We start from the raw sequence: 27,979 nt of genomic DNA, 5'->3' as shown, positions 1-27,979 counted from the left end.
ACAGGATTAGCTAAGTGGAGAAAATAGACTACTACAAAAAGATGTCAAGAAGGAAGCATGGTGGAAAGTGGTTAGTGTTCTTACCCTACAGAACAAAGATCACCAGTTCGAGTCCTGGTGACTTTTGTGCTGGATGAAATATGCATGTGTGAAAGGTTATCTACAGGTACTGTGGCCTACTTTTACAGTCCAAATCAGCTGGTTAGGTTAACTGTTCACTGTAAACTGACCAGGTAGGCATGGGAGAGTGAATGGTTGTTGTTGTCTCCATATGTGGCAGCCCATGGGCTAGCAGATAAAAAAGATGTATAATTTGATCAATAATAAAATGATATAATAGTGATTTAATTATTTCACTAACACCACTTGACCAAAATGACTGTGAACTAAAACGTTGATGATCAGTAGATAAAACTTGTTCTTTATGTAAGTTTTAAAACAATTTTAAAAAGTACATGCAACATTTTTTATGAACAATTTGTTCTGATTTATTGTTTCAAACAAGCACTTTTTTCCACTATAAAAATTGTTTTTAATACAAAAGTTTGACATTTAATGATTTAATGTCAAATGCTATTTTGAGATTTATAATATATAATATAATACGATACTGTATAATACACCTTTCTGGTCTCCATGGTTTGATTCTAGAAAAAAGGTACATCTTTAATTTGACGCCAAAGACAGAGACTGTTTGATGAAAATTGCTGACCTGAGTCTCACCCTGAAATGTTACACATTTGTCAACAATGCACGTGTAAAAGCCATGAGAAAGTCGGTAGGATGAAAGCAGTCGCTCCACATCTGAGCCAGTACCTGTGGGTGGAGTGAGTGCACCTGCGGACACCGCTCATTCTGAGACGTTTATGGCTTTAATAAGGACGCACGGGCTGCTGAGACATATGTGCCATGGACGCTAAGCCCCAGCTTCTGGACCTGAGCTCCAGCCACCCAGTGTCTAAAGGTCAGGTTGGAGGTCAACCAGAGAAACCTCCATATTCCTACGTGGCTCTCATCACCATGGCCATAAAGGCGAGTCAGGGAGGAAGACAAACTGTGAGCGGCATTTACGATTTCATCACCTCCAGGTTTCCTTACTATGAGAAGAATAAGAAAGGCTGGCAGAACAGCATCAGACACAACCTCTCTCTGAACGACTGTTTCCTGAAGGTACGCCGAGACACCAACGCAGAGGGAAAGGGAAACTACTGGATGATAGACCCCGCTTTTAACGAGATGTTTGAACCTGGAAAATACCGGCGTCGCAGGCAGCGGGTGAGGAGACCCTGCACACCCCCGACGGTACCTTACCTGTCTAGGAACCCGGTGGAGTTTCCTATGGAGCCTTTCTACCTGCCGCCCTGTTCTTGGACCAGCCTGTACCAGCCACTGCCCGGCTCAGGATGCCCAACACCGCCTGTCTTCTCGGCTCACACCCACCGTACCTTCTATCCGCCATCACACCTCCACCACCAGACGAGTTGCCCGTACCAACAGCTGCCGGTGCTGCTGCACCACAGCGGCTGTTCCTTCAGTGGAATGACGCAGCCGTTGAGCACCGACCACGGCGCAGTGTCCACCTATTCAATACAAGCAGAGTCGCAGGTTCTCCATTCATTTGACCATTGAGATTGATATCAACAAATACAGCATTAACAGCCAGTTCACAGACTGAAAGTTCACTTCTGTTCGGCTGTGCCATTTCCTAAATGGTTCGTAAGTTTTGGTCGGTCAACAGTTGTTAACTTGACCGTTGATCAAGTTTTGAAAAACAATTTTCCTGTCTTAATAACTTTATTTTACCACTGTAAAAAGTACGAAATTTTGTTAATGAAAATGGCGCCATCAAGTGGACTGCAAGTGTGGTTTTGACTTAAGTTTATGTTCGTCTTTTGCAACGGCAGACTCCTTTGTTTTATCCATTTTGTTTACACGCACAAATGTTCCTACGTTATTTATTCGGTTTTGGTTTATCATTGATTTGTTATAAAACGTTTGTGAGTGAGGAATTTGTGTCGTTTCCTTTGATTAAGTTGTTTCAAACGACATACTGGTTGATATTAAATGTTTATTTTTGCACTCTGTTGTCTCGTCGACTGACTTCATCTTCAATTGTTTTAATTTTAATTTTACAATGGTTAAAACACTGGACTGGCATAAAATATTTTAGTCACAGGAACTGAAACATTGGACAACGTGTCAAATCCCGACCATTTATGAAGCACTACAAAACATCAGGATTCAAATAGCGTTTACATTGGCCTTAATTAGGGAACAGCAAAGAAAAATGAAGGGTGACAGGGTGGTAAACGACAACCTAACGTGGTTAAAGAAATAGGTTGATAAAATGAAAAGAAAAAAAACTAACTAATGGGGAAAAAATGTACTCAATTCGCTCTATTAAGCAGAAAATATTGGATGTGTAGCTGCTTCACGTCATTTCCTCTTCCGGTGTAGAGGCGTGTACAAAGGATATCTTTGCCGCGTGCTGGTCGTCTTGTGCCAAGTGTTTTCTAAGTCTTCTAAACTGTACAGCTTCCATGTTCTTGAGTTAAGAACACTGACAGTGTTGGTGGAACATGGAGGCGTTTCACAACATCATGCTGGACTATCCGGAGTTAATGTATGGAGGAGTTGGCGTGACAGCGTTTGTCACCAGTGGAGCGCTCATTTACAAAATTGCTACTCGGTAAGTTTAATTTATTATATTGGATAGCTTAGAGTTATTCTTTAAAGCTGAAATGTAATAACTCGCAATTGCCATAAAATAGTGTCTCGCAGTGTGATGGGAGAGAACTCCTGAATAATGGCTTGTTTATGCACGTTAGCACAGTGCCTATCTTTGCTAGCAGTGGTGCTAAACAACTTTCATAAGCAAGGTTGCAGTGGCTTTAGTTAAACTGTCAACTAATTAATTGTGCAAAAATTTCAAACTTTTAATGAGTGTCAGTGTTTTCACTATGTGACATCTGCACGAACGCAACAAATGCTTGCACGCAGGGGCAATCAAACAATTCGATCATGGGATATACCAGTTAATTTTGATTAACGGTCTGTTATTGGTTAAAGCCAAATCTCTGGTTAGCTTTTTTAGCTAATCAGTAACTCATCAGATAATAAATAAAACGTCTGAACAAAAAACAGATGTGACAGATTGTCCATATGTTTTGTAACATTAATGTCATTTTTATTTTTCCTTAGCGAGAACTGAGGACTTATTTAGTACTTAAGTAGTTAAATATAGTCGATTAGTTATTGTTAATTCTGTTATTATTGGTGTTTTTCTTTTCGTTTAATCGAAGTTAATGAAAAATGTATGATCTACTTTGAATGTAAATATATTAGTCAATAATTTAACCAGAAATGTTCAGGTTGTTAAAGTTAGCAGTTGTATTAAAAACAATGGAAAAAAAATTGATTGGAATAAAAAAAGTTAAAATAATAAACAACTAAAGGCCATGTCAAATTGTCCCAGTTCTGGTTGGACACAGAGCTGGACTGTGGGTGTGTCATATGTGGCACCACACATAAACTGTTCCAGTTTACATTCTAAAACCTTCATAAGCCACTGAACTAATGCATTGACTAACCAACTGTGCCACATGAACTTTTACAAACTCCACCTGTCTTTTGCAGAAAGAAGCCAACCCATGCAAATGTGAACTGTTGGTTCTGTAATGAGAATACAGTGGTGCCTTATGGGAACAGGAACTGTTGGGACTGTCCCAACTGTGAACAGTACAATGGCTTCCAGGAGGTAAGTCAGAAAAGTATGACAGCGGTCAGACCTCATGTTAACAACTGTTGTGTGAGACCGAACCACAGTGTGGTTTTCATCACAACTGCTGACATCTGGTATTAAAATGTATGTAAGGTCCCCTCCCCCCACCACTTGTCATCAGTCAGACACCTGTCATCTGTGAACAGACAGAGAGGCACAGTGCTAATTTTGTTAGCGTGGTCACTTAACACCAAGATGTTATGATCAAGACTCTTTAGAGGCAGTGACACTTCTACCTCTTTACCTCAGAATGGTGACTACAATAAAACCATCCCAGCCCAGTATAAGGAAGACCTGAATCATGGAGTTTCTGGAAGTGTCCCCTCATTGGAGACAACAAAGACACTGCAGTGGGTCAACTGTCAAATGCTGCTGTGCAAAAAGTGCAACAACAACCAGTCCTTGAAGATCAAACAGTTGGCCTCATTTATCCCAAGGGACGATGTAAGTGTTCTTTTTATCCATCTATTTTAACTAATGCACACGACACAGCATATGTCCCAGCAATTGAAACAAAAATACATTATGGTTGCACCTTGTAGGAAAACTTTGATGAGGAAATTGAAGCCTACAAGCATCACCTGGAGCAGACCTACAAGTTGTGCCGGCCCTGTCAGACAGCAGTGGAGTATTACATTAAGTATCAGAACCGTCAGCTCTGCACGCTGCTCCTCAACCATCAGCTGCGACGCTCCAGAGACTCAAAAAGCTTTGAAAAGGTTAGCACAACAGCTGGCTGGAATCTGTTTTCACGGTTTAGTTTCAGTATTCAGAATATGTCGGTGACAGCTTCCTAGCACTTATCTTCAACGTAAAAAAATATGATGGTAAGCACACGTTTTAGGGCAGAAGTATAAAACTCGATCCCCCAGGGGATTAAAATTAAAACACAGTTGCTATTGCAGGCCAAACAGGATGAATATATTGAACAGTCTAGTGCTGACAATGCTTCAACCAGAAATATTGAACTGACTTCATCAACTTTTTCCTCAATAAAATAAATCCAAAACGTAAAATATTAACATAATGGAAACTAAGAATATTGTAAACAAGAATACATACAAGATGTAGTATTTTGTGTAGGTGCATTGTGATTAGAATTTGAATTATTTAGCATGATATTCGTACATACTTTGACCACTGTATTTAACTCTTAGCTCTGTTGTCCACAAAAAAGTGGTGTGTATGTGGTGGGAAGGTTAAGGCCCAGAGGCCTTGGGTTTGATGTATGTGTTTTAAGGCAGTAATGTGACACTGTAGTAGATAATTCTTTCTACAGTTTTTGTCTTTAACAGTTCGCAAGGAACCAGCACTGTTTTTGACTTTACTTTCAAAAACATTTGTTGTCCTTTTTTGTGATTCTATCCCATGAAACAGCATTGTTGTTAATTTAAAAAAAAAAACTCTTCTTCTTGTCATCAGAGCTCCTGTTCCCTGGCATCTCCTGTGGGAGTCACACTGTTACGGGCACTCGCCTTCCTGGTTTGCTCTTTCCTCGTCGCCACTTGTTTCCTTGACTTTCCAGCGCAGCCTCTTTCATCCAATGGCTCACATTCAGTAAGCAGTGTTACCATCTCTTCTTCTAAACCCTCAAATGAATCCAACACTGAAAACAGCGGCAGTGTTGACGGTCCTGTATGGCAGAGGTGGTTGGAGCTGATCCCAAATAATACGATGCACACTGTCAAAGTGATGTGGCAACACGGAAAAGACAACCAGCTGGCTGTGGTCTCTGTGGGCCTGTTAACTTGCCTCACTTCAATCTTCTTTGCAGGACCTGCGAGGTAGGTATTCACCGGGTTTTTTTTTCACACTGGGTAGTCAAGGAAAAGTACTCCTTACACTAATGTCTGTCTGTCTGTGCTTTCAGGCTGAGGAGAATCGATGCCGTGGCCTCGGTCTTGTGGTTTGTGATTCTGTGCCTCTTCCTGACTGACACCTACTGGACAGATGTCTGCAGTTGGATGGACACAGCCAAACACTGTAGCATCGTTCTCTGTTGCCTGCTCAGCCTCACCGCTGCTCTGGCAACACGAAAACAGCTCGGTCCACGGAGAGGCAAATATCGAAGGTCAGAATCTGAACAGTGAAGTTCATGTTATATTTAAATGTGGGAGAAACTTCAGCTTACATTAGAGGTTCCCTTCAGAAGTGTCTGATCAAAACACACATACTGCTTTGTCACTGAACAAAGTATGCACGGTTTTTTACTCTTTTGGGTTTTTTAAATAACTTTTTAACTACCATAGTGGAACAACTATGGGGAAAAGAAAAGAAAATGTGAATGACGAAACTCAACGGCAGTCGTGTGTGTGCCCATGTGTAAATACAGATAAACCATGATGGTAATGAGAAACCAGTGTTACTCAGTTAACCATGTCCAAACCTCAGTTTAATCCAAATGTTTGCTGTTAAACAGTCTGTTTGTAAAATACAACAGCTTAAAACACACACATGAATAGCTTTATTTCAATATTTGCTAAGTTCGTGCTTTAGAAATATTTGGTGGGAAAATGTGTCACAGTCAAGTTTAAATTCTTTGTCACTAAACACAAATCACATTGGTGAGTTCCTGTAAAATGTAAATATACTGCCAAATGGTGAAAAAGAACAATTTTCATTTTTAATAACACTAACCTTTGTATTATTAGCTGTTCTATGATAATTCTGAACCTAGTGTTGTAGTGCAGCTATAGGACATTATTATATTATGTATAAAAGTCACTATATTAATGGCACTATAGAGTTTTGGTTATGTAATTTTTTAGGCCTCTGGCTTAAGTATTTAGTCCTTCTGTAGGAAATGCACTGCACTAGTGATGAAATAACTGTCCTTAGTTGTAATTATTGCACTTAAATGGTTACATAAAGGTTTGATATTTCTATTTAAAGAAGAACATTGTCGAATGTGAAAATGCATTGACACTATTTAAAATCACTGCGGAAAATGCCTCTTAAGATGATCAGAAACTTGATGAGACGGTTTCACATGTGGCCTGAGATTTCTGGAGAAAAATACTTTACTTTCTTTTACTACAAACCTCCTTTTATATGATCTTTGACATCTCATCCAAATTTCTTTCCCAAGAGCTGTCTTGAGAGCAGCGTCATACTCCAGAAAGCTGCAGCAGTTGATCTTGAACCTGTTGATGATTTAACAGGTTAGGCATTAAACTGTAAAAAAAAAAAAACAGAAAAGAAAATCTTCACATTCATACGAACAACATCACTAGATATATCCGATGTGAACAAGTACACATGTACTGTTCACATTTTCTACTACTTTTTAAACACAGCTAATACATGTAACATGAAATATGTCATTAGCACTAAGTAGTTTATTTTTAACATGTTAACACTGATTCAATTGCATGCACTAATAACGTCATCACTATATTAGCATTAGCAATTTATTTAAAATATTTGAATGGTTGGTTTTTTTGTATTTAATGTTGTGTGTGGTGGGGTATATATTTTGAAGAATGACTTCCTGTAACAGTAAACTGAATATCATGTCTTATGATAAAATTAAAAGATATTAGACTTAATATTTTTTTACCTTATTGGGTGACAATAATAACTTTAGCTACAGCTGTATAACTATACATTTCCATTTCATTTGGAAACTGCTGCACACACTCACACTAAAGCACCAAGAACAGCCATAATATTGAGTCGCAATATTGATGTGCCAAAGCTTTAGTTTTATCTGTCTCTTCTCTTACAACCTTACAACCACGCAAGCAAAAAGTAACTACATTTTTGTTGTATTTTTTGAGTCACAAATATTGAAACAAAAGCTTAAATACATCAGCAGGAGAAAATGTGTGGATAATGAATCCCAAACTTGAAGAATCGTGGTGTGATTTAGGTTTATTGAAAGACTTGGACATTGACAGTGGAAAGTTCTGCACCTGGATGTATATTCATTATTATTATGGAGACATTTGTTCTCTTTGCCATTGTGTTATTGTGTGTTTCCTGTGTGTTTTGGTGTGTATGTTGTTTTACGTTACAGTGGCCAGAAGAATGTGAATCCTGTGGACAGATATTTTTTAATTAAATGTACTGGAAATGAGATACATGCAATCTGCTTAGGCTAATGTCAAAGCTAACGTTAACTTATAACCATTCATGTCGTGTGAAAACACTTTGGTTTTCCCAGCAGTGGAGTGCAGTTAGGGTAGTGTTGTGCAGAGAGGCCTAGAGCGATGGTAAATCAGGTGCAGAAATTCCCACACATTCTACTTGATTTTACAGGAAATGCATTTAAATGTAATGACTTAAGTGAAAACAATACCACTGGATCACATTTCCACTGTATTTGATATTTACAATCTGTAGCCTGTTGTGTGGTTGTTTTTAGAATATATCTGTATCTACCTGATGTTTTTTCTTTTCTTTACTGGTGTTCAACACGAGTACCTTGTTAAACTGGAGCTTGATATTTAGGCTTTTCTTTTACCATCATAAATTACAATTTTTGTTGATATGACATGATACTTTTTATTACACTTAAATTGGGTGCTGCTTAGTTTTACAAGCAAAACACAAGTGTTTTACTGCCAAAGTTTAAAAATGATCAAACCCATAATAAGCTGTTCAGCTAAGGGTGAGTTAATATCCACACAGACTGTGGGTTTAACAATGACTGTCATGAAACTCTGGTTGTACAAACAATAATATAACTAATGACAGTTTTGACAAACTGACCGATAGGCTCGACTTCCTAGTTTGTCAGAAACTCTCTGGATTGACCTACATTTTGGGAAATATTTTTATAAATAACAAGGGCCTTAAATTACCCTTGTCCTCTTCTGAAGACAAACTCAACATGTTTATGGGGTGAACAGAAGCATCATCAGGTTGGAGACAGTTCGTCTGGAATTTGTCATTTTCCGCATTTTACCAATCAGATAAGGAGTCGGTTTATTGAGAAGCCTATCCCAATAGGTTCTATCATGTCTTTGTCAAACCTGTTAGTGTGCCATAGGTAACATTTTTAGTCAAATTCCTTTACGAATCATTTCACAGCATTGTTTTCCTTTTTCCTCCTCTTGAGCTTAAGCGCTCCTGGGTCAATGATGGAGTAATAACACACACAGCTTTACCTTAAAGCAAGTGCAGTGTTTGTTTTCCCCCTGCACAAATATAAATAAAGTAATGACATTTTAAATCTTTAATGGTTCGTTTTAAATGTCCTTTCACCTCTTTACTGATAGAATTAAAAAGTTCACGGCAACACAGCAGTGAGACATCACAGTGAGTGTGCTGAATGCTTTCTTGCCAAAGTTGTGTGTTTTGCTATCTATGCTAAGCTCCATTGGAAACCATTGTAGGAATGAATGTTCTGCATGTAATGAACTGAAATAAACGACTGGTGAAAGGACATGTTTTTTCCTGTTTTTTTACGCAGACACACACAGTGATGATACAGTCAAGCACTGTGTAAGGAAAATATGAACTTATCATTTGATCACTAACTAGAGTTCATACACTGTACAGCTTTGTAGAAATGAGTGAGTGACATAGATCTCTGTAGTTTCTGTTGTCGTAGTAAATTCAGCTGCAACGTGTTATCTTACAGTAACAGCTTCTTTTTTTTTTTTTGTTACTGGCAGATAAGGCTGTATAATGTCATCCTAGCCGGTGAACACTGTCACTGTGGGCTGGGAAGTTTCTGCCCTCAAACACAGTGTATTGGCATTTGTGGCATGTGATAATCAAAAATAACTCAGACTTTTATTTCCTCCTCATTAAGGACTGAAAAATTACACAGTTCCATAACTATAAATATTTTTTCAAATCTAATTTCATAAAGTTAATACATTTAAAGCATTTGATGTTTTGTTGATTTGTATTTTCTTCTGGTACTAGAACATTCTGTTGCTCTTGTCTTGCAGATACCTAGCAGGCAGCTCCACAGCCTCCACCTTCAGCAGCCAGTCTCCTGACCCGATGGAGTCTTTTATTCCCACTCCACCTCCAAACCTTTCCCATCTCCTCAACTGCCAACAGAGTCGCAACAAGTGCCGTGACTCCCCCTCCTCCCTGCCTGGACGACTAAACAGGACCCTCTGCCTCGGCACCCTGCCCTCCATCAAAAGAACAGGTAGTTGTTTCTCTTTCTCCTGGTGTGAAATGTGAACTGAAAGCGAAAGAGGTTAGAACTGTTGCACAATGAGTGAATGAGTTACTGCTCATTTCCTTAAGTTAATGTGAATGTGATGTTTTTTTTATTAACAGTTAACATGCAAATATAAATGGCGTTGGTTCATTTTTGTGTTGCAATTAACCACGAGCTGATTGAACAGGGACTGCATATATTTACAAGTATTTGAGACTTTGAGTCAAACAATCTTGGTTTCTTTTCATTTGTTTATCCAAAAAATCCTGCAAATGTTTTATCTTTTTTCTAGTGATTACAGATCTAGATCCCTGTGTTCCAATTTTAATAACCTAATGTTAAGCATGTAACAGCATTGTGTGTTTACTATGCTGACAGTTTTCCTGCAGTTAAAAAAAACAAAACCTCAATATATCGTCATGCCTATAATATTGCAGTGTATGGCAATATATTCTATCACCAGATTCTTTCCAATACACACCCCTACTATGTTTCCAGGTTTTTTCCAGTGTACTTTTGTATAGTTTTGCAGTAACCTCTGACAGTCGGTTTCTGACTGACACTAATTCCCTGTGACATGTCATGTGACTCCAGACTCAGGTTACCTGTTCAGTGGCAGCAGACCACCCTCACAGTATAAAGACTCTCCATCCTCAGGTATTTAAACTACGGGCTGTCTCTCCTGTGACCATTTCTAAGTTTGTCATCTTGAACAAAGACCTCGGACTCTTAAAGCAGTTTCACGTCTTTTCACTCTTTTCTTCCACAGACTATTTTTCACTGAAGTCCTGGAGTCACCCATCATCTCCAAGCCACTCTCCCACTCCTTCCATCGCAGGTTCCTGTACGTCCAGCTCGGAATCTGCCAGACGCCGTCCCCTCATCAGTCCCGCTCGCTTAAACATAACCCGTCAGAGACTCTGGATTTTCTCCACAGAACCAGAGCCAAAGCTCTTCTCCACTCAACCTGCCTCACCTTCATACTCCACCGTCGGTCCAGACTCTCCCGTCTACAGTGGACGCTTTTCACCAGACATTCCTCCATTCCAAAGCCAAAATGGTGAGTCAACATTTGGAATGATGACTTTTGAACCAAAGTCAAAGTGGACTCCAAGTCTACACACTCTTTATTCAAAATGGATCTAAAATAAATATTAAACATTTAATAATTCGATGTAGTTGTGGTTTTCCTGTTGATGTACATATCTAACCTTTTATGCTGGTAGATTTCAGTCTGAGAGGCAACAGTGTGGTAGACAGAGAAGAGAGGAATGAGACGTGCAGCTCCTCAGACTCTTCCTCATGTGTGGTTGGTACAACAACACAGGTCCCAGAGATCCCACCTCCTTCAGAAGGTAAGTCTGTTTAAGGTCAGCCTGGTGACTGAAAGTGGCTTGTATCTTGAGGGTTGCCTGTTTAAAAATTGACTTAGACAAAGCGATCTGTTATGAATGCAAACAAAATAGGTCATGACATTTGACCCCTGATTATGATTTTATTTTCTCTGTGATCTCTACAGGTCTATGGAAACGTTTCATGGTTCCAGGACTCCTGACACTGAGCCTGACTGCCAACCTGCTCAGTGTCTGCCTCTGTATGTATCACTACTGGAGTTGAGCTGTTAATGCATCACCATGTTGTTCAGCGAGATGATGGATTTTTTTATTGCATCAGAAATACCTCCTGTGTTTTGTTGGCTTAAAAAGAAAACAACCTAATGTTCTTGAATGTGTGATTTATAACGGCTTTAGTGGTCTTGCCTGGACTCACGTTTGTCTTCTTATTATGTTATATGGAGTCACTAAGGACAAAATGATCCATTAAAAAAAAGATTACAACTATGGGTGAATTAGACTTGACAGATCAGACTCTGTTGTCTCGGAAAAACCTGCACAAATTATTTTCGAAAAACAAGTTGCTAATTTTGAGATTGGTGTACAGACCAACATATTGCTTCTTCTGAAATAATACATTTCTGTGATGCTGCATTTACGCATTAACAGTTGAATGTCATTTTGTGGCACGTTGGCCCAGAGGCAACGTCTCTGTCATTGGTGTGGAACCCCAGGGTTCGCCTCCTGGGCAAGATCGAATCTTGGTTAGGGCGGTTGGTACCTTCCAGTGGACTCACCACCTGCAGGAAGGTTTGGGGGGGTTGGTACGGTGCAGTGTGATTTGGGTGGCAGTCATGGAGACTGCTGCCCCTGTGACCCGGTAATGGATAAGTGTATGAAAATGGACGGATGAATGTCATTTTCTCGTGAAGTTTCTCCATATAAGAGTCTCAGTTATTAAGGTCAACGTTTCCTCAGGAGTTCAGACTTAGCAGCTGGACCTTATGAGAAACGCTGGTCAGGTCTAGTTGCCAAAGTCTAATCTTCTAATGTGAAATGATGATGTTTTAAAGTGTGCACACATTAAAGAACTCCATGGTTGATTTCTTGGGAAGAAAGTTATTGGGAAACACTAAAAACAGACGGAATAGAGCTCATATGTTGGTTGTAATTTATAAGAGTCATCCTCATTTAGTCTTGATTTTCTTAAATCTGTCTCCTGTCTGTGTGTTCTGCCTGGACAGACTTGACTCCATCAGTTTGCATTAAAAATGGTTGATGTTACAGTCATTTAGATCTTATATCATAACTGAAAATGTAAATATTTTATTTGCAGATCCTTTGTCTTCAACTTATATGGGTAAAGGTTTTTTAGTCAAGTGCAATACTGTTCTTACATGTATGAAAGTATATTCACATTAAGTTGCCATTAGCTTGAAAAAGATGCACGGTCACATTACTGGTTATAAAAGCTACAAACTTTCTTTACAGCTTAAACATTTGTTTGTTTTTCCTCGTTTTTGATTTGTTTTTGTTTAATTTAGGCAAAAAATTGTGCGTTGGCCTCAACATAAATCTGTTGACTGAAATGTAATTTATAAATTGTAACGGTGTAAATAAGCCCACTTATCTTGGTATCTGGATATGAGCGGTGGAGATTTTTGGGGGGTTTCACTAGCATGAAACATTTGCTATTTTTAAAAATGTAAAAAAAAAATAGAGCACAGAATAATCACTGAAATTGTTAAAAGGGGTCTTAAAAAGTTAGACTACTGTAGGACAGAAAACTACCATTAGATGATCTGAATAATAGTTTAATTTTTCAAACTATTGTTAGAATCAACACTGCATTTGTATGTGATTTGGAACCTGGAGTTTATTTCTTCTCTGAAGAAAATGTGTAAACTGAAAGATGAAGTACATGTTAAAATGTAACTGCTCTTTCTTTCTGACTGCTCTGTGGAACTCAGTGTGAACTCGTGAATGAATTGGTATTTATTTTCACTTTTGTAAATAAAATACAGTGCTTTACTTTAGCAACAACTTAAGTGAAGTGAACTCTTTAACAATCACAATGACTGTGTTGTTGTTGTTTAAGGTGTGATTTTCGACCTTTTTTGGCGTAACCTGTTGATGCGTATGTTTGTGTGTGGAACACATTTTGACCTTTGTATGTGAATGAGAAGCGACACTGGCTTGTTTCAATAAAATGTTATATTTCTATCTACTATAATTTGTGTTGTGGACAATGAAGGTTTTTAAGCAGGCTTTGCTAAATTTGCCCCCTTCTGGCAACAACCGTACATTGTACCTTAGGTTTACCTTTGTCTGAGTCAGATATAACAAGGCAAACATTCAAGGGTAACACAAGGACAGTCAACAAAGGGTCTTCCCCAAACAACAATGTTGGTTAAATGTTAAAGGCTGGGAAGAACAAAATGAACTGAAATATGTTTTTAATGTTTTATTTTAGAATAAACCAATTACAAAAAATGCCAACAACTACTAATCACTACACACAAGCCCTCACTAAAAGCAGTGGTTCCAAATGTGTGGGGCACTGGCCCCTAGTTGGGCACAGAACTAATTTGATTTTAAAATGGTTTTCTTTATTTGTGCCAAAAAATATATATAATATAATAGTTTTGTTTAAAAAAGAAAGTAGTTTCAATACTCACTCAATAAATACCATTAACGCTGTGAAGCCTAGTGGTAGCATCATGCAGTTCCACATGATACCATGAGGCTGTTTGGAACTTACATACCCTCCCCAGGTCATTGGGGTTCATATTCGTTGGGTTTTGTTTTTTTTAATTGTGTTTGAAACTTTTGTTTTTTGACTTGCTCGGAGTGTCACACTGTGCGTATGAACCACTATACGTACTGATCTATGATGACAAAAGCTAATATTACCTAGCTTTACACTTTCTATTTTACACTGACTTCATGGTTCACGGTTAAAAACTGTTCAATTCCTTTTCTTTTTGGTGAAAGCTGAGGAGCCAGTTCACACAACAGCTCTGGCCAAAAGTTTCTCTTCTGCACAGTCTCTTCCTGTTTTCAACAGCCGGTCTGAAGTGCACTCACAAACATTGTGTTCTTTAAGGGTACAACAACTGGAGCTGTGAGAGATTATTTAACACAATCAACAGGAAACCAAAGATGTCACCACTATTGACACCTGCAAAACAGAACTGAAAAATAACAAAACAAATGTTTCCACCACAAATGTAGACAAATTAAAACGTGTGAAAACACATGTGAATACGTATTTCTCATCAGAAAGATAACGCTCGGCTGTTTACGTATCTTGACCACTGCAGCTTGTGTTTCACTCAGTGGTGACTATCTTTAGCAACAAAATACAATTGCTATGTATAAAGGTTTCTTGCTGGAATTTTTGCAATTACTAATTTTTTTAATTAAACACTCTGCAGATGTGTACAAGTCCAGTTATTTAATATCTGTTTTTGATTTTGGGTGCCGTTGGAACCAGTCCAGAAAGGTGCAAAAGTTAGAAGAAGAAAAAAACAAACAAAAACAAATCTAAGATTCCATGATAGCAAAATTACAAAGAAAAAGACCAATAATACTGTTTACAAGCCCAAAAGACTACATTGTTTAAAAGAAAACTCTAACCTAGTGAAAACAAACTAAAATATCAGGCACCAAATTTAAAATCAACAGTTAACAGAGAAATAGTTACGATTTAGGCAAAATATAACAGAAAAAATAATCTCAAACTAAAAGGTAATAACTTTGTTTAAAAAGGGCTAAGGTTAAGCAAAAACACAAAAAAGTAAAAACAAATAAAAATAATGATAATGAGTGACAAATGTCTTATAATTTGAAATAGAAATTGACCAGGACATTAGTTTAAAAAAAATTAAAGAACATATACTGTCTTGAGGTGTAATAATTAGGCAAAAAGTAATTGTTTATGTAGAATAAAGTGAAAGAAGTGGGCATTCAATAAATTTAAATCAATATCCAAAAGAGTTTTTTTAAAAGTATGTCAGAAACAACAAACAGTTAGCAGATTAAAAAAACAAACAAAAATATGGCCAAAACTGAAAAAAACTGAAGACATTTACAAAAAGATGTATTCTTTATCTGTTGGCTCTCATTTGTTCTATTAACAAGAGCTCTTGAAAATCTTAAATAATATATGCTATATGTACTGTACATAGCAAAAGCTATCCCTTAGTTAGCTCAAAGACGGCAACATTTTATACATTTGTAGCGGAAACGATCAGAAAATACACTTACAACAACAGCAACAACAATACCACTAATAAAAATCATAATAACAATTACAACAGCAATAATAGCAGTACTAGAAGAAAAAGGGAACGACGGTCAATGTAGTTATTCAATATGTAGATCGACGTTAAAACGAACATTGAGGCTGCCGATTGTTTAACATTGTATAGATTAATTTTTAAACAAGACGTAATAAAACGTATCATGTTTATGTGATGTGGGGCGGGACTTAAACACCCAGAGCAGAAGCTACTTTCACTTCGCGGTGAGGTAACTTTTGGAGGACGGTCCCTGGGCGCTCAGTCACAATCTGTCAGTCAGACACAGCCGCTCATTCAGAGCCACAGCACGGCTGTGTGATGATGACTGTGTTGCTGCTCGGCTTCTCGTCATCCGTATGAGCTCCTCGTCCATTCATTTACAACATTTTACTCCACTCCACGTTAGTCCAGGGACCACGGCCTACTGCCAGCGCGGGGACACGGCAGGACAGGACGGGGGCGGACATGTCACCATGATGTGAAGAGTCTCCACCGAGATCAGTCATCATGAAGAGGCGAACCGATGAAGAGCTGACTGACTGACACACAGACCAGTCAGTGTCTGCAACAATAGGTTGGTCAGGTTTTATGCCATCTACTCTACATGTAGTTTGTATTAAAATTCAAAATGATTTTTGTACCTGTTTTCTTGCTGCGGAGGGCCGACTCTAGATTGTTCTAATTGGGGGCCGGGGGGTAGAACATTTTTAACGACTATAAACATGACTGTTACCACTGATGTGGCACAAGGTACGGGGGCATCTGACGTGTGTCACGTGTCCCATCTTGGTGCCATTGCACTTTTGTACACTTTGACTTTAACTGGAGCCAAAGCTAGAACAATCTGTTCATTTATAAGGAAACTAAATAGGAACACAGACATTCTCTCAGTTCGTACTGACTGTTTAATGTGGCAACTAGTAGAAGGAAGTAAATATAAATATATAAATAATTCAAGAGTTTGCAATCAATCAATCATCTTGATTAATTGCATATTTGATAAATAGTAAGATTTGAATTTAAATCAAATTCGACTGATAACCAACCAGACAGTAACAAAAACTGTTAATGTTCTTTTTTATGTCTCTTTATCTATCTACTACAAAGATTAATGCAAATTGAAAGTGAATTTCTAGATATCATATTGGACATTTAAAAACATTTTCGCCTCTGAACACCATCATTTGGTCTATAGGCTGGCTGCACCGTTGCACTGAACCACGACTGTTGTAGCTAATGCTAGCTATGGTGTTGATGATTGTATTACTTGTTTAAATTTTATTTGAACAAACTTTTCAAAAAGATCGTTTAACAAAAGTTCTTTTGTCTAGTAAAATTGAATTAAGGTGAGATAATGCGGGGATAAACACATCAAGTTTACTTTGATGCTAAAGCTCCACTAAACCAGAATGTTTGGCTCTTGTTAGACTGAAGAGCAATGGTCGGGCATTGCCCCATCACCCCTCCATCACCCCCCCAGACCAGGTCTGGACCCAGCTACGCTGCTGTTTTGTGGTCTACAGTCCCTGACATAATCCAAAATGTCTTTTTCATTCATTATATCAAAGTGAAGGTTGATCCAGAAATGAACTGCCACATACATTCATTAGGAGCTAAAAGTCTGCACTACGTTTGACAGTAAGCTACAGACGATGCAGCTCACATAGCATAAGTGTTATCTTACCAAAATCAATAGTGTAGAATTACTATAAGGGGAAAAACTACAGACAGATCCAGTCAGATGTGCTGTTTTCCGCCTGAAGGCAGTTTCATTACAGGAGATGTTTACTTGATGTTTTTATATTTCACTGATACGAAGTTCCTGCTTTGTATATTTACCTTGTGTGACCCCAGATGAAGCTTTGTGTTAACAGCGAAAACAACGCATTTAGCTGGAAGTGTGTCAGTAAAACCTGTGTAATAAGGTTTTTTTAATACTAATTATACCCTGAAAGCACTACTTCAGACATAATTAGTCTGAGTACTCTTCGTCCCATTTTAATGTTTACTATCTTTTCTGTGACAAACGGTTTATTGGATCTGACAGTAAGAATGATTTTTCACATGAATTGTCTTTATCTGACAGGTTGATTTGTGTCATCGTTCAGCGATAATTGTTTTTTTTTTTGTTTGTTTTTTTATTTTATGTACCAAACATTTTCAGTATAAGGAGTAACGGGAATTTGGTCAAATTATATAGTTTTAGCATTCAAACTTTTTTTAATAATAATATAAAATAGTCCCAGACTAATTAAATTCAAGTTTAGTCATTGATTTTCGACTGCTTCTTTTTTTCTTTTTTTTTTAATGGTGGTTCTCAAATGATCCAGTCCCTGGTCCCAGAGCTTTAACCAGTCAATAAGTCGTGACCCAAAAATGTGAACTACTCAAATGTGATAGTCAAACACAAAACCACTGATGGTGTCTTATGGCTATATGTACATCTTAAATAATTATTTTCAACATCTACATTTGAATCTGTATTTGAAGGTACGACAGAAGAAACAACAACAACACGGCTGTGTAGACAATTCTGTCCAAACAGAGTGATTTCAAAACAGATTATTTGACTTCTTTTGTCTTTTGTGTTCATAATATTACTATTGCTGTGCAACCAAGTTTGCTTCTACAGAAACATGACTTAGATATTTACTCGCCTTTATCACTTTATAACCTGTTGAGAGTACGTCTGATTTCCTCTCACACAGTGGCTGCAGCTCAGTTTTTTTTGTTTTTTGTTTTTTTTATCAATTCTTTTTTTTATCAAAGTTTTCATTCTCATGAAAATTGAGGCTTTTCATTAGCTTTTCATCAGAGATCTGGTCTATTCAAGAGTCTACAGCAAAACAACCTCAGCCCCATAATTGTTTTAACTGCTACATGCATCAAATTTCCTTTAAATAATCCTGTTGTTTTGCAAACTACTCTTTTTTTAGTTAATTATTTTTGTTGGTCCTCTCTGGTTTTAATCAGTAAGCGTACAAAATAAATCATACAGCCTTTTAGGAACAAACAGGAAGCCAGTGTGTGTCTTATCCTAATGTGTTAATATAGGACATATTAACCCCAGCTGTGTTTTCTTCTCTGTGCGGGTCAGCCAGCTGGCCGGTCGACCGTCTGGCCAGACAGCCTGTGTTCCGGTGTGCAGCCGAGGAGCTGACGGTAAATGAGAGGCCGCCACCATGCCCCCAGGGAAGTATGGGATGCAGGAGGAATGGGAGAAGGAGGGCGTCCAGGAGATAGTGATGGACTTCCTGTTGCCGACTGGGATCTTCCTCAAATTCCCTGTGTCTCGGAACGACACCATCAAGAACATCAAAAAAGTAAGATCACATTGAATACATTTAGAATTTCCACGGTGGCACCGTGTATCATGTTATCAAACTGTGTGTCTATGTAGGTTTCTAAAAGACAATGTAATACTGTCCTGATAGCAGCACGGCACAGACCTCAGTCACACACCACTCTTAATATTAACAATATCAGCCCAATATGCTTTTAACCTAATTGCTTGTCTTTATGTTTATTTATTAAGACATTAGTCTGATTGAAATGCAGGACAACGCTTGCTCGCTTGAGCTTCTGATTCATCTCAAATTTTTGACGTGGCTCTGGGAGGAGGAGTTCCACTCAGTTCGGTACAGACGGGCAGCTCAGTGCTGAAGCGGATCTGCTATAACACTTGAATGTGCCAGTTTCTATGCCAACACTTCTGCCACTACAGGCGGTTTGATTTAGCTCTGTTAAGTAATGAGACTCTTGGAAGCTGTGAAGATCATTAAGAGATTAAATGTTCTCTTAAGTCGTGAGTCATCTACAAGAAATTTAGGGAAAACAAAAACCTGAATACTAGTTGCTTTTGAGACAATAGTTGGTAGTTGTGGCTTGTCGAGTCAGTCACAAAATGAGTTGTTCAACAAAGCCATAGATGACGTTTGGATGTTTGGAAATGTAATAAGTTCATAAAATGAGTTGAAACGTCATTGTTTGTGTTGTGTCGTCATTGTGTTGTTTTGGAAATGTAATTATTAATATTATATTAATATTACATCTAAGTGCAATATATAATCCTAATAATTAACCATAAATTACTGGAATTGAACTTAAAAATAGGTCAATTAAATTAAATTAAATTAAAAAATAGCAAAAGTAATATGATAGATGTTTTTAAACAATACATTAGTCAAAAGATTGTAATTTTAATTGGGTATTTTAATTTTATTAATTTATCAATTGACTTTAAATTTTATTTAAACAATCATCTTTACTTGTTCAGAATCATAGGCTTACATTCATAGAATAAATCATTTGAACCTTTCATTGAGGACCAGAAATGTCCAATAGACACAATTTTAAACTTTTACCCCATGTGGCTTAGTTTAACAGCACATTCTGACCCATCTCCTCTGAACGTCTTTGCTGATTCTTCTATTTCCAGATGGTTTGGAGAAATGCGAGAAGCGAGGCCCTCTTCAGTGCCCTGGGAGATCCTGACGCATACGTCTTCACCTGCATCAACCAGACGGCAGAGCGTGAGGAACTGGAGGAGGAATCGAGGCGGATCAGTGATGTGCAGCCTTTCATGTGTGTTCTGAGGCTGGTGGCCAGAGAGGGCGACCGAGTGGAGAAACTCACCAACGCACAAATCAGCCTGCTGATCGGCAAAGGTAAGAACCGACTGTGCGGACCCTAATGAGTCAGAGCAGCTATGCGCTGCGTTTACTGAGAACAAAGGAAGAAAACTGTCTTTGTCAAAGAAGAAGCAGAGTTCTGTCAGAGCTGCCCAGGCCTGGATCCAGATCTCTCTATTACTGTGCACAGAGACACAATGAATACAATGACATGTGGTGGAATGACTAGTTCACGCTGAACTGCCATGTTTTTTCTTACCGTTATTCACTCCTTTACCAGTTCCAGTCAGTAGTTACTGACATTTCTCCCGTCATCTGTTGGTAATGATAGAGCATCTGTTTCAAAACAAAATTCCTGTTTGACCACTGAGGTGCACCGAGCATGGCACCGTCCCCACACACTGCGGTGGTCACATTTCGTTGTGAGCACTGCTGTGCTGTGTTACAATGACAAGTAATTTCCTTTCCTTCCTTCCCTTTAAACAAAGAATTACTTTCAAAGAGTTCTTTCTGCCACTAATGTTCTGACAAAAGTTTTGAAAACAATAGTATTAAAGCTCTGAATTAAAGACCTACAGCTTCTTGTATTAATTAATTTTTAAAAATGACAAAATAAAGTTGTTTACATCTAAAATCAGTCTTCTGTAACGAGGTGCGAAAAAGTTGTTTTGCTGTTAGCAAGCAAAACAGTCACAACACAGACGCATCTGAAAGTTACGAGTGTACAGTGTTATGAGCAAACAAATAAAGCATGACAATCAATGCAGTATTTATTGCATATACTGTAGGTTTGATTGTTTTTAAATGAGTCATATCAACATAACAGTCGGTCGGTGAAATAATTTAAATGATAGTACTTTTTATTTAAGGTTTCCACAGACGCCCCTCTATGTTTGAGAATCATTTAGTTCTAAACTCTTCTGTTCTATTTTATGACACGATTGGTTCTGAAGGTGTAGGATCATTTTTTCTACATTTAAATAATTTGCATCACATCGGCACTGTCCGGTACGTTTGACTTTTCGCAGGCCTTCATGAGTTTGAGGCCCAGAAAAACCATGAAGTGAATGAGTTTCGGCTAAAGATGAGAACATTTTGCGAGGATAAGGCTCTGGAGCAGCAGAGGTTGCCATGGCAGCAGTGGATGGAGTACAGTTTTCCCACTGACCTGGAGCCGTGCGGCTCACCTCCACAAAAGTCCAAAAACATCAAGAAGATTTTCATCATCGTCAAGTTTGAGGCGTGCGATGTGAGTGGACTTTTCTAAAGTTGTTCTTATGAGTCATGTTGTTATGTTTGTAAAGGCTGTTCTGATGACAAGTCAGATCAAAGGTTCTAGGTATGATGGGACACGGCTTTAAGTGGTTAAAAAAACATGATTTCACTTTGTGTTGACAAAGTGTAAAGTTTATGTTTTGAGTAAATGTCAGCTCTTTCGGAAATTCCCCTCCTACTACACAAGCACTGCATTCAGAACATCTCTCCGGGAACACGGTGCACGGTCACTGACATCAGGCCTAAAATGTCTTCCACAGGAAAGCTTCATGCTGCAGCAGAATCCTCAGGACAACCCTGGGGCTCTGATACGGAGCGCTCTGAAGAAGAAGGCCACCGTCTTCCGCTCAATGCGGCAGGAGCCCGAGGATTACACTTTACAGGTCAACGGGAGGTGGGAGTTCATTTATGGGAAACATCCACTGTGTCAGTTCAAGGTGAGTCACTTTAACAACACATTTTATATTTGGTTTTTCCACAATTTGTGATAGGGTAGATTTTGATTTTATTTTATTATATTATTTTATGTGTTGATTAAAAGTAATGGATTGTCCAATCAAGTTCTTTTGGCTTATATTTTTATATATTGCCAGTGTAAAAATGTACAATGGTCATAATTTCAGGACTGTGTTTTCACACAGAACTCCATGTATGATTCAGCAAGACAATACCAGACCTCTCTCTCTTCGAAATTACAAAAGTGGAGACAACTCCACTAGTAGAGCTGCAAAAACTACTTGTAAAATACTAATTGCAATTACAGCGCTTTAAAAAATATTTATTGGGTTTGTTGCTGTTAGCATGAAGCTTAACCAACATCCACTTTTTTGGAGCCTGTCCCACTTGCCTCCAGGCCAACATGAGTCCAGATGTAATACAATTTATTTTGGTTGCCTGCTGTCTTTCTCTTCCTGTGAGGATGCAACTACAACAAGGTATTTCCTCTGTTTTCTGCTGTTTATCTGTCAGTGCAGGTGAACAGTCAGAAAACAACCATAAGATCAAGATTAGGGTTAAGTCAGGGGTTTTGATGGCAGGGGACTTCACTGATGGTTTCAGACCCCAGCTACCTGCAGGGGTTGACTCGTATCAGCCCAGCAGCCCATCAGAAAGTAAATGAATTTATGAAAACATAATCACATTTCGTCTGCATTAACCCTCAACAAATGAACGGCCTGCAGGACTTCTGATTGCTGCCAGTACGCTGGCAAATATCTGTCGGTGAACTGAATGATGGCTGCACCAGTAATCAGATGTCTGTCTCTCTCTCTCTCTCTCTCTCTGTCTCTCTCTCCCTCACCCTCTCTATCTACCTCCAGTACATTTTCTCATGTTTGACAAATGGCCAGAACCCTCATCTAATCATGGTGCACCGCTCCACCATCAGCAAGTACCAGGAGGAACAGGGTAGGATGTGCAGCCAGGTGTTCAAGAGTCACTCCTCATCCAGACCTCCTCCACTGCCTCTGAAGAAGGTAAGAGGTCAGCAGACGTCGTTTGTCTCTTGTTAACAGAGCACTTTGTATCTCCAAGTCCCGCAGTTGTTGCCCTGGAGACTGTCAGTGGTTGAACTGAATAGCATGTTGTGTATTGTTTTTTTTTCCTATTTCCTTGTTGTAGTAACACTTCTGTGCCCTCGTACTTTAGTGTATGCTCTCAAAGAATTTAAAAAGAATGGAAGAGAAAGAAAAACCCTGAAAATCATTTTTTTTTGGTTTTTCTACAACAGTGCACGTCCTCTCTGTGGTCCATCAATGAGCCATTCTGCGTTCAGCTGCTGCAGGGCATCCGTGTCAACGCAGATGAGGGAATGAAGGTCGGTTGTGGTTTCTGCATGTTTTTTTTTCCCTCTTACTTTGGTGCTCAATGAAATGTGTCGTTCACTTGTTTACCAATATCTTAAATTCAGTTGTAGGAACTGCGGGGTTGACATATAAATGATAGGGGTGTCACATGGTCCAGACCACACGTTTCCCATAATTCATCAAGGCGGTTGGTTAAAACTTCAAAACAGGAAGTGGGGAGGGCCTATCTGTTTTTTTAAGTCTCATTCTGAGGCCTACATTCTAAGAAAAAAAACTTATGCTGCCTTTACCCCTCTCGCTTTGAGTGCTTCTCTTGTTTTTTTTATAACGTTACATTTGTTACCACTTCTTTTTTTTCTTTGGTTTCTATACTTAAATATCTATAAATGTTTTTTCTTTCACTTTGGAAGTTCTCACCTAAAGAAAGATTCCTCAGTTAATGTGTGTCTGTGTTGGTGACTCAGTTTCATAACTGACAGTGTTACTGTTTAGTTGGCTCATTAGGTCTAAGTGAACTCCTGGCTTCTGTCTCAGAGCAGTATGACTCATAGTAAATTTGTCCTGTCACCTAATTGTCAGTACCATGTGGCTTCAAAACACCTTCAAAAATTTTCTCTAATTCGACTTTAACTTTAGCAATGTTCTGCTAACTTTTACAAGTTTTTAAATTTTCATCCAAATGTTATTTTTTTATGTAATTATTAATTAATCATGCAGTATCCTGTTCTGGCTTTAATTATTCTTTTATTTTGTATAGTTTTATATTTTTTAACAGTTTCTGTTAACTTATTTCAACTCGTTTGCTCTATTTTGTCTTATGTATGTATAAAAAATTAACTTTTGTCGACCTTTAACTAGTTCTAGCTAGTAAACACTAACCTTGCTAAGGTTACTCTTTTTGGCAATCTTTGTCTTTTGGCTCTGTAACATTTATTTAATGGGGCGACTAAAATGCTGATCATTCAGTAGTGTAATAAAATAATCAATTTATAATTGTCTGTGTTTGCTGAGCCTTTTCTCTCCAAGGGACAATTATCCTGCAAATTTCTGATGCTAAAACTAACATCTCCATTTAACAAAGCACAGGCTCCTGATGGTTGTGAAATATATATGTATGATTTGATTGTTGATTTGTTTTTCACACTTGAATCAAAACCCATGGTATGAATGTGTAGACCCCCTGACTCATAGTGACACAGGAAACCAAATCATCTCGTGAAGACTGCACATCTCCTACAAACAATGTTGTTCATAGATGTTGGGCTAGCTGAGCTTAACTCTTCAGATTCCAAACCAAATGCCGTACCCTCACCTAATCATCACTGTGTATGTGTTTGTTTGTGTGTGTTTGCCCTGCAGCTCGTAGTACAAGCGGGTCTGTTCCATGGCAGCGAACTGCTGTGTAAGATAGTGACCAGTTCCGAGGTGACGGTTTGTTCTGAGCCCCTCTGGGATCAGAAACTGAACTTTGACATAAACGTGGCTGACCTGCCTCGAATGAGCCGTCTTTGTTTCGCACTCTACGCCGTCATTGAGAAAAACAAGAAACCCCGGGGCACAAAAAAGAAGAACAAGAAGGCGGTAAGTTTGCCAGCATCTTTTGGGCCATTTTTAACCTTGAGTGCACTGAGTTACATAGGAGAGAGTGGGTGTTGGGGTTGGGGTTCATGAGTGTGAACTTGTTTTCATGCACAAACACATCGGTTTCCTCTCTGGTGTATGTAGTGTGTGTAGTCACAGTGTGCCGTGTGGGTGTATTTCTCTGCTGCCTTTGGTTGTGCAAGTGTGTTCAGTGGCAAGGCTGCGGTTAGCATTTCATCCGCTTCAGCCCTTTTATCTGTACATCACTCCAAGGAAGGAAGGAACTGAAAAACATTTTTCAAGGAATTCTAAATTCATCCTCACGGTCAGGTTTCATAGATAGATCACTGACAGAGAGGTCGCGGAACATTTGACATTTCAATACACTCTTTAATTTATGCAGCTGCACAGTTGAAAGTAGAGACCAGAAAACACAGCAAAACCAATTCATTTTCCCGTCACTTGCACTGTCTGTCACTCAGGGCTTTAAATAACACTGGAAAATTCAGACATCAACAAATGTGATGAAAGAAGATAACAAGAAGTACAGTGTGAAGCAACATCAAATAAATTGATGTACTATTAATAGATTTTAATAGAGTCCTGATGCTGATTAGTTAAATTATGCAACATAAATGGTTTAAATAATAATAAAACAATATAATTATTTCATATTGTGCTGGATGATGATAGGTTTAAAAGGAATTCACAATTCCCAAACAAGGTATGAAGGGATATCTGTGCAATAATTGTACATAATAACTTAGCAAAAAATAAAAAAATGCAATAATAAAGAATATGAATTGTATTTCAATTTGTTTAAAAAAATAAATGTGTTAGCTAAAGGTTTTGGAGGTGTTTACAAAACAACAGAGACAGACTGAAGTATCAAAGGAAGGAAATAATAAAACTGTGTTGAAGGACTAAAGTAAATAAAATAATGTGTCATTTGCCAAGGTGGTGCCTTGTGGTGCAGTGTGGGACTTTAATGCCGTCAGTCACAGACAGTCTGAGCTCCGTCTGATGAATGTTCCAGCAGAGCTCTAGTCTGCAAACAATAATGTGCATTTGGCAATAGTCTCAAAGCCATTGAAAATTTACTTTATAACTTGGAGCATCTATTCTACACAATGTCCTTGAACAGACGCAAGCTTTGTTTTTAACAGCAGCATTGGCGACAACTTGTATTTTGCATTAGAAGTTACGCAATCTTCTAGATTCTAGATAAGAATGTGGTGTTTCTCCTTTTGGTTTCAAACAAGAGTGAACATTCAAATATTTATCTTTTTTTATTTTGAGTATTCTTGACATCGTCAAAATAATTTATGGAGAAATTGCTGTTCAGTGTGGATAAAATAGTAGGTAAAGTGTATTTCCTTCCTGTTACATGGACATTGTTTCAGTTCTGTACTGTAGCAGACACTAGTACACACACTGTTACTCACACTGTACTGCGTACAGTGAAAAACAGTGAACGATTTCCAATTCCTCTTTTGTGCGGCTTTACTCTGAGCTGCTTTTGTTGTTCTGAGTCGCAGCTCTCCACAAACACGGTGCCCAGGTGTGTCTTACTGGTATTGACATTTCTGCTTCCCCTTTCTCAGCTTCTCAACTTCCTTCTTCTGAGCAACTTCTCTTTGTATGAGCGAGAAGTCCTGTTAAAAGCCGGTTGGACGTTGCGTTTCTTTACTCGGCTTCTTGGGTTTTTTTTTTTTTTCGCGTTTACATAATGAGTAGGAAGTTTTTTTTTTCTGGTCATTGCCTAGAAATCTTTGATCTTGTTTTACAAAACTTTGTGCTTCAGTCTCACACGGCTGTTGTTTAATTACATAAACAAAAAAAAAAAGCAAACAAGATGGTTTTCTAGGTGATAGACTGACTTTAACTGCTGTCCTGATTTAAATTCAGTTCAAAAGTGTTGAATGTACAAAGATTTTATACATAATTGAACTGAAAAGTACAAAATTAATCTGTAACTTTAAAGACTTGTATGGGGATATTAATATCAACAGGGAGGCTGCCCTCTGCCTGTAATTTCCAGTCTCACAAAGTTGATTGTGACTTGATTATTGGAAATGTTTTTTTTAAGTGTCTCTGTTCTAAGTTAAAAATATCTAAACCAGGAAACTCCCATTTTACCTTAGAGTGAGAAGACAGTGGTAATTTGTAAATCTTGTGCTTTATATGCAAATCTTGTGCTGTTTGTGAGGACAAGCCAGACTTCTTGTCACCAATGGCCTTTGGTGCCAGGAGGAGTGGAGGCTGTATGCAAATGGGTTTGTGTATTGGCTTTTGTATTGCATATTGTACATGTGGAGCCTAGTGTTCTGGTGGAAAAGAACCTTGAAGGCATCAATGATATTGAAAAGCATTGCAGTCTAACACATGTAGGAGGGTGAGTGGGGGTGGTCCGGTCACTAATTAGAATTCTTAGAAAATCAAGAAGAAGAAAAAAGTGAACTACTTGTCACCCCATCACCAAAATGAACACTGGGCAGCTTTAAGCGCCCGGGGGAGCAGTGTGTGTGGACGGTGCCATGCTCAGAGCACCACAGTGGTAACTTGGCAGCTGGTGGACTCAAACGTGAACCTGAACCTGAACCTTGACCCAAGGCCACTTCCTTAACCACTAAGCCACCACTGCCCTGAAGATTGTGTCAGCCCTTCAGTGTAAAATGTCCCTCAGTTACCAGGCAGATTACTGCAGTGGCCGCTGAATGTATCACTTGTGGAGAAAGGTTTAAAATTATATTATTATAGAATAGAAATAGAATAGAAATAGAATAGAATATTAATAAACAATCACATGGATAAGGCTGTCAAACAGTGACTATAGCTCCCCCTGCAGAGTATTCTGGAGTTAAGCAACACTGAAGACAATGTGCATAATTGACCTGATTCCAGTGAACCACTGAAAATTGGACCAACAACCATCTCCGTCTTTCCTTGTCCTTCCAGGACTGCCCCATCGCCTGGGTGAACACCATGGTGTTTGACTATAAGGACCAGCTCAAGACTGGAGAAGTCATCTTGTCCATGTGGCCATCTGTTCCTGGTACTGTTCACCATCTCCTTCTCCCTATTAAAATCTGCCGTACAGGAAAAGATAGGAACATCTATCATATACAGTATTTCATGTAT

The 27,979-nt window shown here is 38.5% G+C and overlaps 3 protein-coding genes across 4 annotated transcripts in view; all 3 read left to right on the top strand.

Annotated features, from left to right (window-relative positions):
- The first annotated feature begins 805 nt into the window (after positions 1-805).
- Positions 806-2,089, top strand: foxl2l (forkhead box L2-like). Of its 2 annotated transcripts, XM_008318805.3 has the most exons (2): positions 806-1,056; positions 1,171-2,089. In XM_008318805.3, the coding sequence occupies exons 1-2, from the start codon at positions 910-912 to the stop codon at positions 1,627-1,629; spliced, it is 606 nt and encodes a 201-aa protein (XP_008317027.1). In that variant the 5' UTR covers positions 806-909; the 3' UTR covers positions 1,630-2,089. The 2 variants fall into 2 exon arrangements, with proteins under 2 accessions (XP_008317027.1, XP_008317026.1); XM_008318804.3 differs by having other exon boundaries at positions 809-2,083.
- A 309-nt stretch (positions 2,090-2,398) lies between these two features.
- Positions 2,399-13,475, top strand: tmem201 (transmembrane protein 201). The gene is made up of 11 exons (XM_008318803.3): positions 2,399-2,689; positions 3,637-3,757; positions 4,031-4,225; positions 4,324-4,500; positions 5,204-5,565; positions 5,652-5,852; positions 9,685-9,893; positions 10,503-10,565; positions 10,678-10,968; positions 11,135-11,263; positions 11,428-13,475. The coding sequence occupies exons 1-11, from the start codon at positions 2,580-2,582 to the stop codon at positions 11,523-11,525; spliced, it is 1,956 nt and encodes a 651-aa protein (XP_008317025.1). The 5' UTR covers positions 2,399-2,579; the 3' UTR covers positions 11,526-13,475.
- A 2,282-nt stretch (positions 13,476-15,757) lies between these two features.
- The window catches only part of pik3cd (phosphatidylinositol-4,5-bisphosphate 3-kinase, catalytic subunit delta), a 20,551-nt gene continuing 8,329 nt past the window's right edge, over positions 15,758-27,979 (top strand). Inside the window, exons 1-9 of the mRNA XM_008318802.3 lie at positions 15,758-16,120; positions 18,644-18,869; positions 19,985-20,213; positions 21,206-21,426; positions 21,713-21,889; positions 22,772-22,927; positions 23,182-23,268; positions 24,617-24,838; positions 27,797-27,912. Coding sequence (XP_008317024.1) covers positions 18,729-18,869; positions 19,985-20,213; positions 21,206-21,426; positions 21,713-21,889; positions 22,772-22,927; positions 23,182-23,268; positions 24,617-24,838; positions 27,797-27,912 — 1,349 coding nt within the window. The 5' untranslated portion in view covers positions 15,758-16,120; positions 18,644-18,728. The remainder of the gene's footprint in view (positions 16,121-18,643; positions 18,870-19,984; positions 20,214-21,205; positions 21,427-21,712; positions 21,890-22,771; positions 22,928-23,181; positions 23,269-24,616; positions 24,839-27,796; positions 27,913-27,979) is intronic.

Source organism: Cynoglossus semilaevis, chromosome 10 (assembly GCF_000523025.1).
Source record: "Cynoglossus semilaevis isolate Cse_v1.0 chromosome 10, Cse_v1.0, whole genome shotgun sequence".
Taxonomy (NCBI): Eukaryota; Metazoa; Chordata; class Actinopteri; order Pleuronectiformes; family Cynoglossidae; genus Cynoglossus; species Cynoglossus semilaevis.
Note: the sequence above shows the minus strand (reverse complement) of the source record. Positions and strands in the feature narration are given on the sequence as shown.

Coding starts and splice junctions, on each gene's coding strand:
- foxl2l (XM_008318804.3), top strand. CDS start 910: ATGGACGCTAAGCCCCAGCTTCTGGACCTGAGCTCCAGCCACCCAGTG.
- tmem201 (XM_008318803.3), top strand. CDS start 2,580: ATGGAGGCGTTTCACAACATCATGCTGGACTATCCGGAGTTAATGTAT. Junction 3,758..4,030: donor AGTACAATGGCTTCCAGGAG/GTAAGTCAGAAA, acceptor TCTTTACCTCAG/AATGGTGACTACAATAAAAC. Junction 10,566..10,677: donor TAAAGACTCTCCATCCTCAG/GTATTTAAACTA, acceptor TTTCTTCCACAG/ACTATTTTTCACTGAAGTCC.